The sequence below is a fragment of the Dicentrarchus labrax genome, unplaced genomic scaffold (assembly GCF_905237075.1).
Source record: "Dicentrarchus labrax unplaced genomic scaffold, dlabrax2021, whole genome shotgun sequence".
NCBI lineage: Eukaryota > Metazoa > Chordata > Actinopteri > Moronidae > Dicentrarchus > Dicentrarchus labrax.
In genome coordinates this window covers 29,652,834-29,672,349 of record NW_026136715.1, presented here as the reverse complement: position 1 = coordinate 29,672,349, position 19,516 = coordinate 29,652,834, and the positions used below count along the sequence as shown (strand labels likewise).

At 38.3% G+C, this 19,516-nt stretch overlaps 1 protein-coding gene across 1 annotated transcript; it reads left to right on the top strand.

Annotated features, from left to right (window-relative positions):
* The first annotated feature begins 6,810 nt into the window (after positions 1 to 6,810).
* Positions 6,811 to 18,446, top strand: LOC127377806 (solute carrier family 2, facilitated glucose transporter member 1-like). The gene is made up of 10 exons (XM_051426057.1): positions 6,811 to 7,010; positions 7,992 to 8,084; positions 10,966 to 11,126; positions 11,215 to 11,455; positions 13,185 to 13,347; positions 13,648 to 13,835; positions 14,735 to 14,839; positions 14,943 to 15,044; positions 15,132 to 15,335; positions 15,496 to 18,446. Exons 1-10 carry the CDS (start codon positions 6,993 to 6,995, stop codon positions 15,700 to 15,702), a joined length of 1,482 nt encoding a protein of 493 aa, XP_051282017.1. The 5' UTR covers positions 6,811 to 6,992; the 3' UTR covers positions 15,703 to 18,446.
* The last annotated feature ends 1,070 nt before the right edge of the window (positions 18,447 to 19,516 follow it).

The following is a 19,516-nucleotide window of genomic DNA, read 5'->3' as shown; positions in this document are numbered from 1 at the left end:
TTCCCACTCCCTACCTCTGAGTTTTAGTAACAGTGGAAATATAGTGAGGTGATAGGCACGGGGTTGCGTAAGAACGTGGCTGCTGGTGGGCAGCTCTGCATTAGAAGTAAACTGGAAAAAGCTAGCTTCATTAGGTCAATGTGGAAACGTTCCACGGAAAGGTAAATATATGAACCAACATTCCCCAGAAGTGTCCGAGTTGACCTGAGTTCTGCAGCTGAATGGAGCTGTTAGAAAGAACAGATGGTCCAGGATACACACATTCCCATGGTTATTTTGGTGTATTGTTTCCACACAGGAACACAGGAGCGTTTGTACTGATTAGCTCCATTAAGTGTGTGTGTGTGTGTGTGTGTGTGTGTGGAGACTTGGATGCTCTAACAATGTTCTTCAAACATTAAATCAATCCTTGTATTTATAATGTATCTCGAATTATTTTTTGAATTTAAAATCATGGTCTGAAAAGGGGCATTACAGTTCAGAGAACAAAACCCTAAATGATGTATAAATAACATTTAAAAATTAAAAAAGGCAGTAATGGTGGTAAGTGGTTGTAAAATAACTAAGTTTCTCAGGTAAATAACTGTAGCCTAAGAGCTTTTACAAGTGCCGAAATTCAGTAATCCTTCTTACTGAGTTGTATGTGTTAATCTTCAAAAACCCTGGATCCTACATTTGCCATAATTCACTGGTGTCCTTCATTAGACATTTTCTGTGTGGTAAACACTGAAATGTTATAAATGAGCTAAGCTAAATAAAATTTGACCAGACCTGACTTGACTTTACATGACATGTGTGTCATCTCTGAACTCAATGTATTGCACAATAGAATAACATGAAATTCATCCCATTCCCCTTATCAAGATCTATACACCCCAGAGGGGCGATAGAGCAATATCAGGAAAAATATATATTTTTTAAATGTCCATATTTTAAAGATGCAATTAAAAAATATATAATCGTTGAAAATGTAATCTAATTAGACATTTTTTCAAATGTCATCGGGACTGATTATTATCTTATTAGTTAATCCAAATTACATGTAATCAGTTACTACCCAACACTGAGGACAAAGGTGCTGAAAGAAGCATGCCAAGCCTGCTACAGCGACAACCCCAGTTTTCAGACAAAATGCAAGTAGTCGTAGTACGCAGGGATGTGTCCAGAGAGCAGGGCCACCCCATTATCCTTCCCTCTTCCACTCCACATTGTCTTTCAGAGGTGGTAGTGGGCTTCATTTGAAAGCTATAATCAACAAAAAGGTATCATACAAAACAAGATGACCTAATCCATCCATTGGTAAGCAACCATGGCATTCTAGTATATCAGGGCTAAATAATTCTCCAAAGTTAGGCTACATTTTGGTAATGGAAAAACTGGCATGACCACTGTCAAATGGATCCCTTGATCTCTGACAAAATGTGTTCTCTGAAAATGGGTTCTATGGGTACACGCAAATCTCCCCTTTGCAGACATGCCCACTTTATGCTAATCCCATCCAGTTATGGGTAGTTTATTTTTCATTCTTTAATTATTCATGTCACTTTTCACGTGAGCAACGTGTGTTGCTATCGCAGCCACTCTGTGGTTTGTTAACATAGCTGGTCTGGTCCGTGTACAGCTGAATAGAGCGATTGAAACTGCTGTACTGCATAGTACAGTGAAAAAAGAGTTAAATAGGTACGTGAGAGAATAAGATACACAACAGCAGTAAGGTTTCCAGCCCACATTATAGTTCACATACATTATGGGTTAAGACATTTTGTGTTCTGTTAGGGAAGTTAGAAACACAATGCCATAGGATGGATTAGCTGAACGAGCCAAGTCAGTATATCATTTTGAATGGTCAGGGGATACAAACTGTAACCTGTTGAAATAAGAGAGGAGTGGTAGCCAATATGAAAAGAACATGTCAACATACCCTCTGGTTGTGAATTAGATTTTTTCCAGGTGTAAAAAAGACATTATGTCGTGTAACCAGGATGTAGATGGTGGAGCTATGTCTGATTTCCAGTTTAGGAGTATTCTTTGAAAACCAATTATTTTAGTTTGTTTGACAGCATCCCCAATAGGAACCCGAAAAATAGCAAATTGAGCTATGACTTGATAATGACTGTCCCTAATATCTCGGATATAGTGTCAAAGACGGCTTTCCAAAACCCAGCCAGCCGTTGCACACATCAGGGTATATTTTAGTATAATTTTTGTATTACTGCCTCAGTTAGCTAGTCCATCAGGAAGCTCTGTAAATCACCTCAGTACTCGTTAGTGCTGTCGTCACACTGGCCTTCGTCTGTTTGTGTTTAGCCCTGGTCCAGTTTAGTTGCACGCTAACAGCAGCTACAACAGTAGCTAAGGCAAAGCAGCCGTAAAACTGGAAACTGTTGTTGTTGTGGTTTTGTATAGTGAATAGTGAGCCCAAGCCCCCAGAAACACCCTTTGTATATGTATGTATATAGCGGTGCTTTTAACTTAATACTAACATCAGCATTCTATCATGCTTACAGTTATTTTAGGATTCCTCCTCTCTGGACAGTGAATGCGTATCAAAAATGTCTAATAGTTGAGATATTTCAGCCTGAATTGGCTGAGCTGTCTGGACTGAGCACCGGACATTTCCATCAATAGAACCATGCAGCTAGCATGGTTAAAAAAGCAGAAAACTGTTTTAGAAGAAAAAACAGTTAAAACAGTGGGCCAACCACCTTTGACATGTTTGTTTTAAAATGGAAAATATTATTTTAAAGTTCTGTTCTTCTTCTTGTGTTTGCTATTGAATTCTGATTGTATTTTACTGTGGTGTCCAAAGGGGAGTTATCTCCACTGTGTCATATAAAGTCAAAATCCAATAAGTACTAGAATAATGGAAATGTGCTAAATTACTGATTATTAAGATATAATTGCTTTGAAATGCAATGGGCATTTATAATTTTGGCTTTTCCTCTCCCTGTAGCCATTAGTTTGGCATTGCATATTGTTACACCTATGAGCAAATTCCAGACATCATGTGCATCACAGATTAACACAGTTTCTAAATTTTCCACACAAAAAAGGAAAGATTGTTCAACTGCAACTTGCCAGCACTATAATGCTCCGTATACAGTAAACAGTCTTATTACATTTGCCCAACCTTACAGCTGCAAAAGTTAGTAACAGTAAACAAAGTTTCATTTCTTAACCTGGTGTCTGTGGACCCCTAATGCTCCATGCCAGTATTACAGGGGGTCTATTAAATTAGCTTAGATTTGATGATGTATGCATTTTTGCTTGATTTTGCTAATATAATTATTTCCCTTAATAAATCTATATTCTGCTTCTTTCTGCACCGAGGAGAGAGGATTGAGGAGCCATCTCTGAGAAGCTATGAGCGAGGATCCACGGTAGCAGCCTTCACGGATTTCTTTTTCTGACCCATGGGAGCTACATTATTTTCCCTGAAACATTTAGCCTAATAAATATTTCCAATGTTCAAAAGACACCACATTCATATTCTGGGTTATTCAATACTGCATTTACAATCACAATATCAATTAATACAGATGCACATAATAAACAAATAATCTCTGTCAAGCTGCGTGAGTTTTCAGGTGATTTCTTTATTTATTCTGTGTTGTAATGATGTAGCCTATGAGTGTTTTCTTAATTTACTATAATGATTAGAGAGGATGCTTTCAGTCATTTTAAACGTTTCCATGCGCATACCAATGTCAAAGCAAAACTGCTGGGGACTGCTGTTTTACTCTAAACAATTTTCCTTGTATGAACCTGGACTGTGTGTGTGAAATTTCGGAGGTGTAAAATATCAAAGAACATTAATAAACAATTAACTAAATTAAATTATCAATGATGTTATGCTACTATGCCTCGTGCGTATTTGCGCAGAACATCTCTTTTCATGGGTAAAAACTATTATTCAGAATCCTAATTTTTATAGATTTACAGATCGATCTCAGTTACACAGTTTGAACTGTGATCTGCGCATCACTATAATGCAGGTTGTTGTTTATGTACAGGCAACAGGCTACTGCTCTGGTACTGATAATGGTGTATCTTCATTATTATTATTATACGCTTCAGAGTAAAGGACGTCTCAATTCTCTAAAAACATATTTCCTCGTTCCTTCCTTTCTTGCGTCTCTCCATGTATCCCTGGAAAAGACGCAAGTGAGGGAAATGTCGATGCAATTAAGCGACATGAGATGCACCCTTGAATTTGGAAGTTAAAGATTTGTGACTTGACTTTAGACATGATGACTGGAATGAGTAAATATGAAATATTTCAATGTTCAACGTTGACATTACAAGTGTCTGCAAAAGCATTGCTTTGTCCATTATGGGTTCCTGTACAAACCAGCTAGTTCTGCTCCATTCTGTTTACGATATTTTTCCTCCCTTATTTCTCATATTGCATACACACAGATTCACATGTAAATACACAATATGACTATTAAATTGTATTGAAACTCCTGGATAACTCCGAAAATGTTGATAAGGTCCATAGGAGAAGACACATTGCTTGAATAACTTGTGCTTAATTGCTCTAACATCAGGTCACATGTCAAGCATGTTGGCATCAGTGAGAGTCTCCACTGACTCCACTGAGTAGACATATAAATAGCTACTGTGCTCAGAGGATTAGCAAGAGAGAGCCACAGCCTCTCACCTGGACCAACACAAGGGACTCCTACACACACACAAACACACACACACTGCTTTAGTGTATACAGATGTTGGATTGAGTCAGGGGCCTCTGACTTGGCTAACCCCACAGAGAAGCCACTGGCCGCTTCTATGTGAAAACTAGCACTGGAGTGAATAAATAATACCAAAATGCAATATAAGTCAATGATATCATGGTCTCTGGTGAATTCACATGTTTAAAATGACACAGGGCCAAATCCCTGAATGACTCCAGTTCCTGCATCATATTACATTCTTAATGAAGAAATTAAGAACAAAATAAAATATCCTATTCTCCATTTGAAGAATTTCATATGTATGTGTGAAAATCACATAGAGAATTATCACAGACTCCATAGTTCCCCTCAGCTCTACATAACTTTTCATCCTGTTTCATAGACTGTATAATTAAAAATGGACGTAATCTCACATCCCCCATAGTTTTCTGAAGAGCTGTTGTGAAGCACAGTGTGGTCGGCTCTTGCCGTCGCCATCTTGGCAGTCCTGACTTCGCTGGCTCCCGGCAAAGAGGTGGAGCTGAGACGGGCTGAATAAAGCCTGGTTACAGCCACCTATGACGGCACCCACCTGTTATTCAAAGTAACGGTCCACCCCTTAATTATGCATAACATTTAGCCTTAATGTAATTTAAACCAGGGATTTATAGAAAAATTCAATTCATGAATGCCTCCAACCCAAAGCATCTTTATATCTTCTTGGGCTCTGATTGGTTGTGGATTCTTGCAAATACAATTATGAGTGTTAGGAGAAGCCAGTGGAACCAGATTTTTTCACAGATTATCTGTCTAAAGGTTAAATTTTCAGCAAATATGAGAAAAGTTATTTTCATAAAAGTTATCTACTGCATCTTAAACTAAACTTATATTCAAATGGTGCTTTAAAGGGGGACTTTTTTCTGTGTAAATTCAGTGGATTTCCCCTTTTAAGGTCCAGTTTGTAGCATCTAGCAGGGTAGTCGCAGATTACAACCCTCCCTTTTCTGAGGGCATAAGAGAAACTACAGTGGCCATAAAATGGATGTTGCAATCTAGAGTCAGTGTTTGGTTTGCTCTTGGCTTCTATAGATACATGGCAGAAGAAGACTTGCTCCCTCTGTAGATAAAATCGCACTAGTGATAACATACCTATACATATTATATTTCATTTCTGATAATAGATCCTCCTAAATGTTACACACAGAATGTTATGCACCTTTAATGGACTTAAAGTAAAATAATAATAAATAATAAAACAGCATTCTTATAACTAATGTGACAATCCAGTCCCATCATGTTTATTACAACACTATAGCTATAGATCGACACAAGCTGTTATACTGTATGTGTTACTGATCAATTGAGAAGATGTCTGTATCAGTGTTGGGAGGATGTTTTATGTCAGGTTCAACATGTTTTACATTTATGCCTCTGCAGGGCTGGATTATCTCAGTAGGAGGCAAAAACGACAGCTCTAGGTCCCTAATGACCTACCCCACCCCACCCCCAATTCCTTTATTCTCTGTGCAGAGTATATTTACCATGTGCTCATTATATTCAAATGGTTCATTGCACTTTGAACAACAGCTGTCATGTGTACTTCTTAAAGACGAAATAACACAGGGGCACACAATTAGAACTTGAAAATGTAATTTTTATTTCAGTGTCTTGAAGATATCAATCATCAACCATGGATGAAGGCGGGATTACAGAAAAAAGCAGGCAACAATTGTGGGGGTTTAAACAGCTCACATGTACACAAATAAGTAATGTAAATAGTTTGTTTATTTGCTTTGATTCTTGCTTTGTTTTTTATTTTACAAATTGTTTTAAAAAGGTATTGGAAAGCTTAAAACTAAAATATATTTTAAACAGGGTTGTCCTCTTTCTATGTGCTCTGTCCTTTTTATGCCATATGTAGCATTTAGTTTAACTCTGGAATACATTTTTGATCCTACCTAATAGTAAACTCAGGATTAATAAACTGTTAATGTTAACAATTCACATGTTTGTCTTGCTGTGTTTTCCTCTCAGCCAATCAGCAGAGTGATTCTCCTACTCCTCTGGAGGCGCGGCAGCCCATTAAGATCCACTTAGTGCTGACGTCATTAAGCTGCTTACTGCAGCAGGTGAATGGAGAGAGAAACTGAGAAAGATTTGTTTACATTGACGTTCGACTAATTGATACTGCAGACTGCAGCATGACAACATGTTTTAGTAGAAAGTAGAATATATTTATCTGACAGATTAGTATTGATGTGCATTCTTTCAGTGTGTGGAAGTGAAGTCTGGAAGTGAGTGATCCAAGCAGGCGGGATGGAGAGCAGCGACAAGGTAACTGCTGTGCTATCAGTACATGACACTGTTAGAACCTGACTAGTTGGGAAAGCTGTTGGAATCTCAGTCTCTCAAGTTATGTGTGCCACATAAAAACAACACTTATATGTACATGATATATAAGGTTGTAGTGATCTTTTATAAATTCATCAGTGTTTCCTATCCAAGAAGAAACTGTAATATGTGAGACAAACATGTAAGCCAACTTCAGGGACAAATTTACACTCCTTCAACCTGATACAAGGTTATTTGTTCAACATAACATTTTTCAAGACAAGCAGGTTAAATCAGAGGTTCCCAAGCTGGGGGTCAGAATGCCAAAGCTTCACAGGGGGTTGCAAGGCCTTCTTGATTTTAAGGGGTGTAAAAAAATATAAAAAATATACACAGTAGACCTATAGCTCAGCAGAAACAATAATAAACTTTTGATTATTGTTTAAGATCTAAACCTTGAAAACCTGAACACAAGCTCAATTCACTTCCTGATAAACAGCCGTGTCCTGCATTAGTAAAGAAAGGAAGAAAACACTGAATTTGTCAAAAAATATATAAATATATGTGTATAAAAATATCTCTAAAATCATCAGGAAAACTCTATATCTCAGATATAATATTAACAGGAGATGCTTGCTCTGCTCGAAATTAATTAAAATCGCTCATTTTACACAATCTTCCTGCAGTTATTGTATTTACTGATTGGGTTCATTGTACAGTTTATGTTTTTCAGTTGTTCTCTACTGTTATTGTTATGCAATGAATATAATATGAAATATCCATAAAATATGTCACTTAGTCAGTTTACTCAATGAAAGATAAGGGGCCCCTTAAGGAAAAAGGTTGGGAACTGTGTAAAATTACTGTAAAATTCATAAGTGAAATACTCTTTGATAGAAACTTAGAGACTTTTACCACATGCATGTGTTAGTTGTCTCCAGCTAAATCCAGAGCTTTATCTGTGTTTCTTTCTCATAATAACAGGTGACACCCGAGCTGATGATGGCTGTCGGGACAGCTGTGATTGGCTCCTTCCAGTTTGGCTACAACACTGGTGTCATCAACGCTCCCCAGAATGTGAGTATTATGTTGTGTAAGAGATGAGTAAGAAAGGAAAAAGGACAATGATGAAATCAGATGTTCAGTAACAAATAAACTATGATTATATTGGATAACCAATGCTGTCCATAATAATCTTAGCATACAAAAGAGCCACATAAATTGCTGTATTGTAATGCACTAACACAAGAATCAACTGTAATGGCCTTGCATTGTACTGTACACTGTACCTTGTGCAATGACAATAAGGTTGAATCTAATCTAATCTAATTTAATCTTTTACTGCAGTATCTTTAGGAAGAATTATCAGTTAATAAAGGAGTTGGGGGACTTTTCAATTCAGTCCTGATTAGTATCTTCAGGCTTCCTTACAAACTCACAACCTCCACCAAGAATGAAGGACAGCTTGTATTGAGCATCGAACAGAAACTAATGCATTCATATACATTCACAGCAATGGAGCAATTTGGGGTTCAGTATCTTGCTCAAGTATACTTCGACATGCAGTGGGAGGATCAGGAGATTGAACCATCAACCTTCTGATTAGTGAGCCGCCCCCCTTAACTCTGGATGTGCTACTACCAGCCATAAAACAGCAACAGAACAAAATCTGGATGAGGTTTATATTACAGATGAGGAATTTAATCAGGTAAACCTCAAGACTGTCTTCTCAAAATTCCATCAATGTGTAAACTTTCCCACAAAAGGTAAAAATAATCTGGACCATGTCTACTCAAACATCACAGATACATACGAAGCCACACCCTCTCCCATTTGGGTGTCAGAACATATCATCAAGAGTGAGATTGACTACAGATGACTACAGCGCAGCATTGAATACAATCTCTGAGATCACTAAAGAAAGTAAAACTGAACAAAGACCTGCTTTTCACCTTCTGACAAGACAAGCTTTGTAGTGGGTCATTTAATTTGCCCGGAGAGTCAGACTCTCTAGGCAGCTGCCACCTGACGACCCTAGCTACAGATCCTGTTGTCTCTGTAGAGCCACATTTTCCACCACCTTTTCACTCTTCTGCCCTCTGGACAGCACTATATGTGCGCCAAGGCCTGCACTGCTAGATTGAGGAACATTTGCTTCCACAAAGCAATAAATCTGCTGAACCAATAAGTGCACATTTAGGACTTTAAGACTTCTCTTCTGAGTGACAAATGTATGCGCATGTCAGTAATCTTTGTAGCTACTACTTAACTGTACTGTACTGATATGTTTGCACTATCTGCACATTTGCACATTTTATACAGTACTACCTACTGCATTAATGATACTGCTTACTGACTGCATTGCCATTTTTAAACACACCCATGCTGTACATGGACCTATGCTCAATCACTATCCCTATTTAGCTATATAACCTTTTATTTATATTTGATATTTTTATATTCTATGTTTATATTATATATGCTTTCCTGCTATATAACTTGGTATGGTACAGCGAATCTCATTGTACATGTACAATGGTGTTAATATTTTAGATTTTGAAAAACTAAGAGCTTCTCCCGTCTAGAATTTGGTGGTTGGACAGTCAGTGGACATGGTTTAAAGTCTTTTAGTATATGAAGTGAGGGGGACCAAAGCAGACATTTTGAAAAGTGAGAGGGACATTCCCCACATGCCCAGTGGAAATTACGCACCAACAATATAAAAATATCAGAAGTAGTAGAAACTAATAAAGCATAGAAAACATAGTTTGTTCCTTGATCATGGCACACAAACAGTGTAGAAATTCATCCTGCATGGCTCATTTATTTTGAAAGGATTTTTGTTTCCAACAAGACTTTTTAACTAGACTTAATGCAAGCTCTATTTATGTAGTACATTTCACACACACAGGAAACATCACAAATACATTATTCAGTTAAAATGGATATAACACACATCATTATAAAGACAACAGAAAGGTTTTAGAATGCTAACAATATCACTGGTTTGAGTCTGGCCTGGGATGTTTGTTTTTTCTTGTTAAGGTAACTGACAAGCATCTGCACTTGTCTATGGCCCCTGAAGGTAGTCTGACAGAAATCTGAAATTACATACAGCAGGTTAATGAGATAATGCTGCAGTTTGTTGGTAGAAGACAAGTTAAAGATGTTGTGTTTGCATGTGGACCAATACTTAAACTCATTTTACCCCTTTAGTTTATTATGGTAATAAAATGTGATGACCCAATGTGGGAAAATCAGAATAGAATAATGCATAGTGGTGTTCCCTTGCCAAATCTTTTTTTCTATACTGGGACATTTTATGGTGAATAATAGTATGTTTGTGGCTCTAGTGCATGGCCACTTAGTGTACCAAAGAGAACAAAAAATAAAGAAGTGTAAAGTATCAGTACATCATTACTTTCACTCCATGTATCACTGTTACGGTCTTAAGATTTCATTGTCTCAGGAAAAATCACTATCAAAGGAGGAAATCTGATTTGAAATGATTGTTCCCATGTTGATTCAGTGCACGCTAGCAGCTCTTTGTGGCTGTACTTTGGTACAGCAGAGATTTGAGCTAACATCAGCGTGCTTACATGCTCACACTGATGGTTGTGACTGTTCAGTTGCAAATTAGCACTATGATAATGTTTACTATATTACTTGACCAAAGTACTGGACAGTAAAAACTTTGACCTGCTGGTGTCAAAGGGTCACCAAAGTTAGTAGGATTCATTCTCTGGGAACCATAAACCAAATGCCATAGTAATCCATCGATTAGTAAAAAAAATATCAACTTGATGATGCTACCAAAGTCAGGGATACTGAAGTCAGTAGTTATTAGAAATACTTCAGTGTGGACTAAATCAATGGTACAAAAGAAGAGACAAGCAAGTTTAGTATGTCTTTTTTCATCTTACACATTGAGCCTACTGTATGTTGCTTTGTATTTTAGATCATCGAGAGCTTCTACAATGAGACATGGACCAGCAGGTTTTCAGAGCCCATTTCCCAGACCACCTTAACAGCTCTGTGGTCGCTCTCTGTGGCCATCTTCTCTGTAGGAGGAATGTTCGGCTCCTTCTCTGTCGGCCTCTTCGTCAACCGTTTCGGCAGGTATGACTCTTCCTATGACCAACATTATTAATCACATCTTCCTTTAAAAATGACAAACCCTTGATGAATGCTCTTATTATCTCTAAAGGAGAAACTCCATGCTCATGGCCAATGTGCTCGCCTTTGTTGCTGCTGCCTTTATGGGCTTTTCCAAGCTTTCTGATTCCTTTGAGATGCTCATCACTGGACGTTTCATAGTGGGTCTCTACTCTGGCCTCTCCACTGGCTTTGTACCCATTTATGTTGAGGAAATCTCTCCCACATCTCTCCGCGGAGCATTAGGCACTCTGCATCAGCTTGGCGTAGTGATCGGTATTCTCACAGCACAGGTGAGCTCCTTAACACTTGAACCATGATTGCACTGTTCATTTCCCACCTTAAGCAGCTTTAGAATGACACAATTTAAAGCTTCACACTGATGGTGCATGTGGGCTGCATGAATGTGTGTGGTCACTGTAGTTTTCCTTAGGACTTGGAAGGGGAGGGTGAACTGAGAGACCTCCACTCTGCACCTACACTACGATATGCCATTAAATCTGGACCTTTAAAGTTTACCCACCTTAGTATTGACCACTACACCACTTTAATTCTTATAGTCTCTGACAGTCTCTTCTTAAGCTGCCACATTGTCAGTGTTAAAATGTATAGTGTCTTCCATGTTTTGAGATGTTTTTATGTTGATTTTGTTTAATATTGTTTTTTGATGTGTGTCTGTTGTTGAGGTATGCTTGTTTCTGTGAAGCAACAAACTGTAGCACTGTGCCCAAGACAAATTTCCCCTCGGGGACAATAAAGTTTATTCTATTTTATTCTACACCCCTGCAGAAAAGCTTGTAGATGCTTTTATTACAAGTAGGCTTGGTGACTGCAATGCAAGGTTCACAGTCTCCCAACAAATCTGTAAACCAGAATGATATACACCAGAGTTTTAATTGAAAAAAAACCAACAAGCTAATCCCACTCCTGTTTTAAAGGCTCTGCAATGCTTGGCTGCACATCGAAGATAATGTTTGTGATAATGTATCCGTCAGGGTTGGAGATGTTAGTGCTGTTAATACCGGCCTGTGTGTTTGCATCATTATCATCACTAGCACTCATTCAAGTGATATGACTAATAACAAGACTTTAGGATAACAGTTTGGAGATGGCAGGGCTGGTGCAAGGCTTTTTAGGGCATTAAGAAGGATTTGACCACCCCACCACTCACCCACATTGTTTTTTAAGTCTTTGGATGGACATTACTTAAACTGTATTTTATAAGATTGAAGATTTTAGACATTATTTGATGTTCTAAAAATAACAACAAACACAAAGTTAAGAAACATACAAACGTCTTGCAATGTACAATTAAAACCACAAAAAAGAGGGATACAACATTCTTAAATTGTCATTTTACAACACAAGGTTTTATAATAAGGGGCGGCTGTGGCTCAGAGGCAGAGCAGGTCGTTCCTTAATCGGAAGGTTGAGGGTTCAATCCCGTCGAAGTATCCCTGAGCAAGATGTTGAACCCCAAATTGCTCCTGATGCTGTGCATCGGTGTGTGAGTGTGTATGAATGTTAGTTTCTGTTAGATGGGCTTTGCTGTCACTGAGTGAATGTGTGTAAAAGGGTGAATGTGGCACGTAGTGTAAAAGCGCTTTGAGTGGTCGGAAGACTAGAAAGGCGCTATACAAGTACAGGTCCATTTACCATTTACCATAATGAAATTTAGGTCATAGATCCTTTCATGCTCGTAAAAACAAAACGTACTGACTAAATTTACCCGGTAAAACATAACAAGCAACCAGCACATTGCACTTCCCAAATCTGGAAATTTAAGAGCAAAATGTAAAGGAAACATATAAGGCAATAAAGGAAAAAATTAACCAAGTAATCAATGAAACTTAACATTTTCATTTGCTCATTCGGTGGGCACTTTGCTGCAGCTCCTGGTGAAAATCATACTAGTGCTGTTAAAGGATGTTCTTGACTGTTGAGTTTATAACTTGTAACAAATATTATCCTCAGTGTACTGTGTTACAGTATAATAAGTGGTGTGTTGTGTGTGTTGTGTAGATCTTTGGGATTGAATCCATCATGGGGAATACCTCCCTGTGGCCTATCCTGTTGGCTTTTACTCTGCTGCCGGCTGTCCTTCAGTGCGCCCTGCTGCCCTTCTGCCCTGAGAGCCCCCGATACCTTCTCATCAACTGTAACGAGGAGAGCAAAGCCCGCAGCAGTGAGATACACACACATTTTCCACACATATACACACATTTCACAAAAACACAGTTTTGTACAACATAACATTGGCAAGAGTAAAAGCAATAATGTAATGCAATAATATGTTCACTGTGCTCAAATACCCAACTCACACAAGTTTCTCACAAGTTACTGCACCAATGGCTACCTGAAAGGTTGGTTAGCACCTCATGGTTTCACCACATATATCCTGCCAAGCACACCGTGGACCCTCAGTGTGCGGCAGCTTTATAAATCCCATTCCAGACATAGATGTAACTTCACTACTGTCCTCCAGTCTTGATGAAGCTACGGGGCACTGACGAGGTGAGTGAGGACATGCAAGAGATGAAGGACGAGAGCCAGCAGATGATGAGGGAGAAGAAGGTGACCATCCCTGAGCTGTTCCGCTCCCCCAACTACCGTCAGCCTATCTTTGTTGCCATCATGTTGCAACTCTCACAGCAGCTGTCTGGAATCAATGCTGTAAGTCAAAGGACCAAAGAGGAACTGTGGCCTTCAACTATTGTATGTGTGCAGTTTGCTGCAAGTTTGGCCGTGTTACAAAAAACTAGGGTCCTACAAATGTGGTCCTAGGATTGTGAAAGTGCAGCCTCTGGTACTGTAGGTACATGCTACATAATCTCGCTTACACGGCAGATAAAAAGGTCTTTGTTATGATTTGATAATCACTATTAAATAAAACAATTTGTATAGGGGCAAGTAAAACTTGACGAAAACGATTTCTGACCCACTTACACGACTGGACAAGAGAAAAAAGAATATTAACGCTCAACCCTGTAATGACTGTATGCCATATAGGGAACTATATATTTGTATATTATTTTTATTTTACTCTAAAGGCAGATTTAACCCAGTGCTAAGACTTTACTGCCCATTGACAGCATGGGCATGCAAAATCCATAACATCTATCTGCATGGGAACATTCTTTCCCACAACAAAATGATGAAGGAGATGACAATAGACAGGACACCTCATTGTGGAGATATTTTACACATGGGAATGTGTCAGGATCTCCCCCAAAAAAGCTGGAGGGCTTGGATAGGGACAAGGACATCTGGGCTACTCTGCTTAGACTGCTGCCACCTCGACACAGACTCAGACAGACTGAAAAAAATAAATAAAATGAATGAAGAGATGAAGCCTAACGTGGTATTATTTGCCCAAATTTTAGTATTTTGATTTTCTTATATCATGTCTAATTTTAAATCTTAAGATACTCAAATATTAAGTAAATCTTATTCTTCTTATAGTTTTAGTGAGTCCAAATTCTTAGTTCAGATCTCAAGTCTAAAGTGTGTAGCTCATACACACACTAACACAATGTAAAGTAACTGTTCCCTGTGTCGTGTATCCTCTTCAGGTGTTCTACTACTCGACTGGGATCTTTGAGCGAGCAGGTGTGTCCCAGCCTGTCTATGCAACCATTGGTGCAGGAGTGGTCAACACTGCTTTCACTGTGGTTTCTGTAAGTCACCAAAAATATATTTTTTTAAAAAGAAAACAAAAAAGGCTGCAGTCCAGGCTGCAATATTTTACCTTCATTTTGTAATATGATACTTTCTATGCAGTTGTTTGTGGTGGAGCGTATGGGCAGGAGACCACTTCACCTCATTGGTTTGATGGGAATGGCAGTTTCAGCTGTTTTTCTAACTGTTGCCATGGCGCTGTTGGTAAGTGTTTGAGATCACCTATTCTTAATCTGCTAGGCTTTTCATATAAAGTGACTGAAAGTCTCTGTGGTGCACCGTCTTCCTTAGGACCAGTTCAGGTGGATGTCCTATTTTAGTATTGTGGCCATCTTCAGTTTTGTCGCCTTTTTTGAAATCGGCCCCGGCCCCATACCCTGGTTCATTGTGGCCGAGCTCTTCAGCCAGGGGCCCCGGCCTGCTGCCATTGCGGTTGCTGGTTTCTCAAATTGGTCTGCCAACTTCTTAGTGGGGATGTGCTTCCAGTATGTTGAGGTAAGACAGCTTTCATTTTAAAAATATATTGGCATTGTACATTTATGTTAAATTTATCTTCAGTCCAGAAATGGCATTTACTTTCCTAACAGTTGGTTATTCCATTTCCTTGTTCCCATCATTTGAAAGACTTCATGTTTTGCTTTCAATGTCTCTACAGCAACTCTGTGGCCCCTATGTCTTCATTATCTTCACCGTCCTTCTGCTCGGCTTCTTCGTCTTTACCTACTTCAAGGTGCCAGAGACTAAGGGCCGCACCTTTGATGAGATTGCAGCAGGTTTCCGCCAGTCAGCTGGTCAGGGTGCTGACAAATATTCAGCCCCTGAAGAGTTCAACACCCTCAGGGGGGACGACCCGGACCTCTGAAAGCTTCCATTCATGCACACACTCACGTGCAGCAAGGTTACAACACAACATGTTGTCATGTCATGTCTCAAATATCCCATAAGCTAATTAAAGGGTCAGTATTTAAGAAGAGGTTTAATCTGCACACAGACTGTAATAAAAATGGATGACCTAACCGAGGATCACTGTTAGATACATCTAATAGGCTTTTAAAATCCAGTAAGTGAGAGGCTTGGGTGTGCTGCAGCAGAAAACACAGGGAGGTTTTAGACTTTTTTCCCAGTATAAAAAGCAGAAAACAAGGTCAGGGTAATATATTGGTGTGACTATGACGTTTATCCAGCAGAGTGTGCTGTGGTTTACAATACTGTGGCAAGCAGCACAGAGTAAGAGAGAAGAAGCAGCTCTTAGCAATGTCAACTAGAAATGGTTGACAATCTATATGTTAAATTATTAACATGTTAAAAAATATTTAACTTTAGTATTCTTAGTAGTTATTTGTGTTAGAAAGCAGCCTTCTAAGTACCTTTGCAAAGTCATATTGGTGCACATCCACATAGACAAGGTCTATTTTAATTCCAGCTCAAAAATAAACTATATTGGCCGCCATATTGGTAGTCTAAATTGTTCCCTCTAAAATGGATATCAGTCTCAAAAATCCCATTTTGGTCGGGTTCTAGTTTAGACAGTAAATATTTGGAGTTAAATTATGTAGTAATATTCTTATTCAAAATAGAAAATTTAACATTCAGTGTATAACTTGAAGACCTCAGTTTCTATTTCATGTCTGTTATGCAATTACATTTTCTATTTAAAATGGAAAATCTCTGCTGTGTAATCTTTGCATTGTAGGTCATAAGTATGAGATTTTACTAAAAAAGTTAGATTTAATTTAGTAAGTCAGAACTACAGTATATACAAGTGATTTGTGTCTAATAAACCCAGACAGAAATTCAGAAAAAGCTGAAACATTGCAAAAAGGTGGAAGAAAAGCGGAAAAGTTGGTGGAACCATAAAAGTGAAATCTGAGAAAGTGCAATGGAAACATACTTAGTGGAGATCTGTGTGGAGGGATGAAGAGACTGTAACCTTCCTCACATTAATATATGAAAATAAGAGAAATTTATATTGTCATATGGTTGTCCATAATTTGTGCTTTGACTGGGGCTCCTTTAATAACAACAACATGTTGCATGCTCTTCTGCAACCACTTATTGACAATGACTGGAGAATTAGCACCACCAGCTGTTTATCATCAACCAATGAACTCATATTCACACAACAGTAGTGGGTGGAAACACATTCATCTTTTGCGAATTGGAACTTTGGTTAAAATTTGCACTACATTTGGATTAAGTACAATGTACAATTTTTGATTCACAGTCATTGTGACATACTGATAATGACATGAAGGTATGTTCAGACTGACTATGAAGAATTGTTTTTGTAAATTTGTTTGTAAAGTCTGTGTTTATTTATCCCAAACAGCCAAGACTAACTCAGACTTAGTGTGTAAATAAGTAACCTATAACTTTCTCCAACAACTGATGTGTCATTGTGCTAAGCAGCGCTTGGTTTTTGAATCAATCAATCAATACCTTGAAAGCAAAGGGGAATCTGAGAAACTATAGTAATGGTCTTCTCCTTCACTAACATTTATCCTCACATGGTAGACTAAACTGGTGACATCACTTTTGTCAGTTTTTCAGTAAATCACTGTGGAGCTTACAGACAAATTTCATGCTCATTTATTCTGAGTTAGAGCAAAATTCAACATTTTTGGAAGTTCATGCACATTAACTCTCTGGCAGAGAGTTAGATGAGAAGATTGATCCCACTTTCATATCTGTCCTTTAAATAAAACCTTAGCTTAGCACAAACACTGCAAACAGGCGGAGACAGCTAGTCTGGCTCTGTCCAGTAGTAACAAAATTCACCTACCAGTACCTCTAACTGTTCCTCTCACTAATTAACATGTTATATGTTGTTTGTTTAAATGTCCACTGTGTGTCATTTAGGAGGATCTATTGGCAAAAATGGAATATAATATTCCTTGGTATGTTTTTATTAGTGTATAATAACTTGAAATTAAGACTTGTGTTTTTGTTAGAATAAGCCATTTTTATCTACAGAGAGGGCTGGTCCTCTTGACAGAGGCTGCCATGTTGAACCGCCATGTTTCTACAGTTGCCCAGAGCAGACAAACCAAACACTCCAGATAGGCCCATTTGCATTTTTCGTGAGTTTTGCGGCCACCGTAGTTTCTCCCACATGCTTGGGAGGCTGAGCTGTATTCAAATAGTTGCAATCTTGGACTTCATTGCTAGTTGCCACTGAATCCTGAAAAGTGCAAACCTGCCAGTTCACCATTATAAGGGTGTTATGTGTTGAGACTGCTTATCTACTGGAATGCCAGCTGCTCATAGCCAAGAATCTTTGCATTGATATACTACATATTTTGCAATGTTATGCAGTCTGAGCACACTTTTACAGCTAAGACAGAGTGATTTCAAAAGGTCAAATTTTCCCGTCTCCTTTTAGCCCCAGCTGTTTCTGTATATTTCATAATAACTGGATCACAGTTGGTTATTTATAATGAATATTGTAGCTTATGTATATGTACTGTATAATTAATTAACCTACTGAAGTCAACATCCATTTCACATTTATGAATTAACTTTACTGTGATTTGTACATTATGAAATTGTTTTGTCTGACAAATAAACTGTACAGTGTTTTAGAAAATAAAGGATATATAAACACAAGTTTCAATTACATTTTTTTCTCTGTTACTGAAAGCTAATGATGACAACAAACTTCCTATGATGAGACTAATATTTCAGTAAATACTGCAGGGTCAGGATAATTGGATGCAGATTTAAAATGTAGTTTAATGATTGTACGAAGATCATGGTTAGTCAGCCAGGGTTAATGATGTGGATGAACAAGTAAATGAACAAGTATTAGGGCCATTGTGGAGGATGAAAGTCGAATTACTTTGGGACATGAAGTCATTATATTGCAAGGATATTTGTAATATGATAATGAAAACAACAATACATAATACATAGCATTAAAATGTATGTTTTAAAAAGGCTATTAAAAATGGGGGGCAGGTAGGTTCAATGGGGCCTATTTAAACAGGCTCTTACTGAGGATGGTCACATCTGTTGGAATAAAGATTTTTGTATCCATTCTTCCTGACCACTGGGATTTTCAGTTGGCGGCCTGATGGCAGCAGATTGAATGCTGAATAGAGAGGATAGGTGGGGTCGTTGTAGATCTGGATTGCATCGTTGAGAAAAACAGTCCTGTATTTGCAATTGTTTGCTTCCAATGATTCCAGCTGATCGAAGCAGATGGCCACCCACCTAGAGCTGAAGGGTCTGTCCGAGGTTTCTGCCTCTTAAAAGGAAGTTTTTCTTTGCCACCATCACCAAGTGCTTGCTCACGATGGGAACTGTTGGGTCTAGGGTTAACCATAACCCTAACCCTAAATAGGGAGATGCAGCTCCATTCACCGAACGCGTGGATATAAGGTTTTTGAATGTGAGACAAACGATGCGAGAGTTATTAGCCTAAACCTACTTTTCTTAATAGTTGCGCCACCTAGTGGCCTACCCCAAAGTGACCATAGCATTTCAAAGTTTTCACCAGGCCTGACAACTTTGCCAAATAAAATAAATCTGGATTATACGTTCAGGGGGTCAAAAATGCAGTCAGCGTTCCTAATAATAATAATAAACTGAGCAATTACAATAGGGTCCTCCCAGTGTTGACACTGGCTCGGTCCCTAATAAAAATGATAATAATAATCATATCAGTAATATTAGCA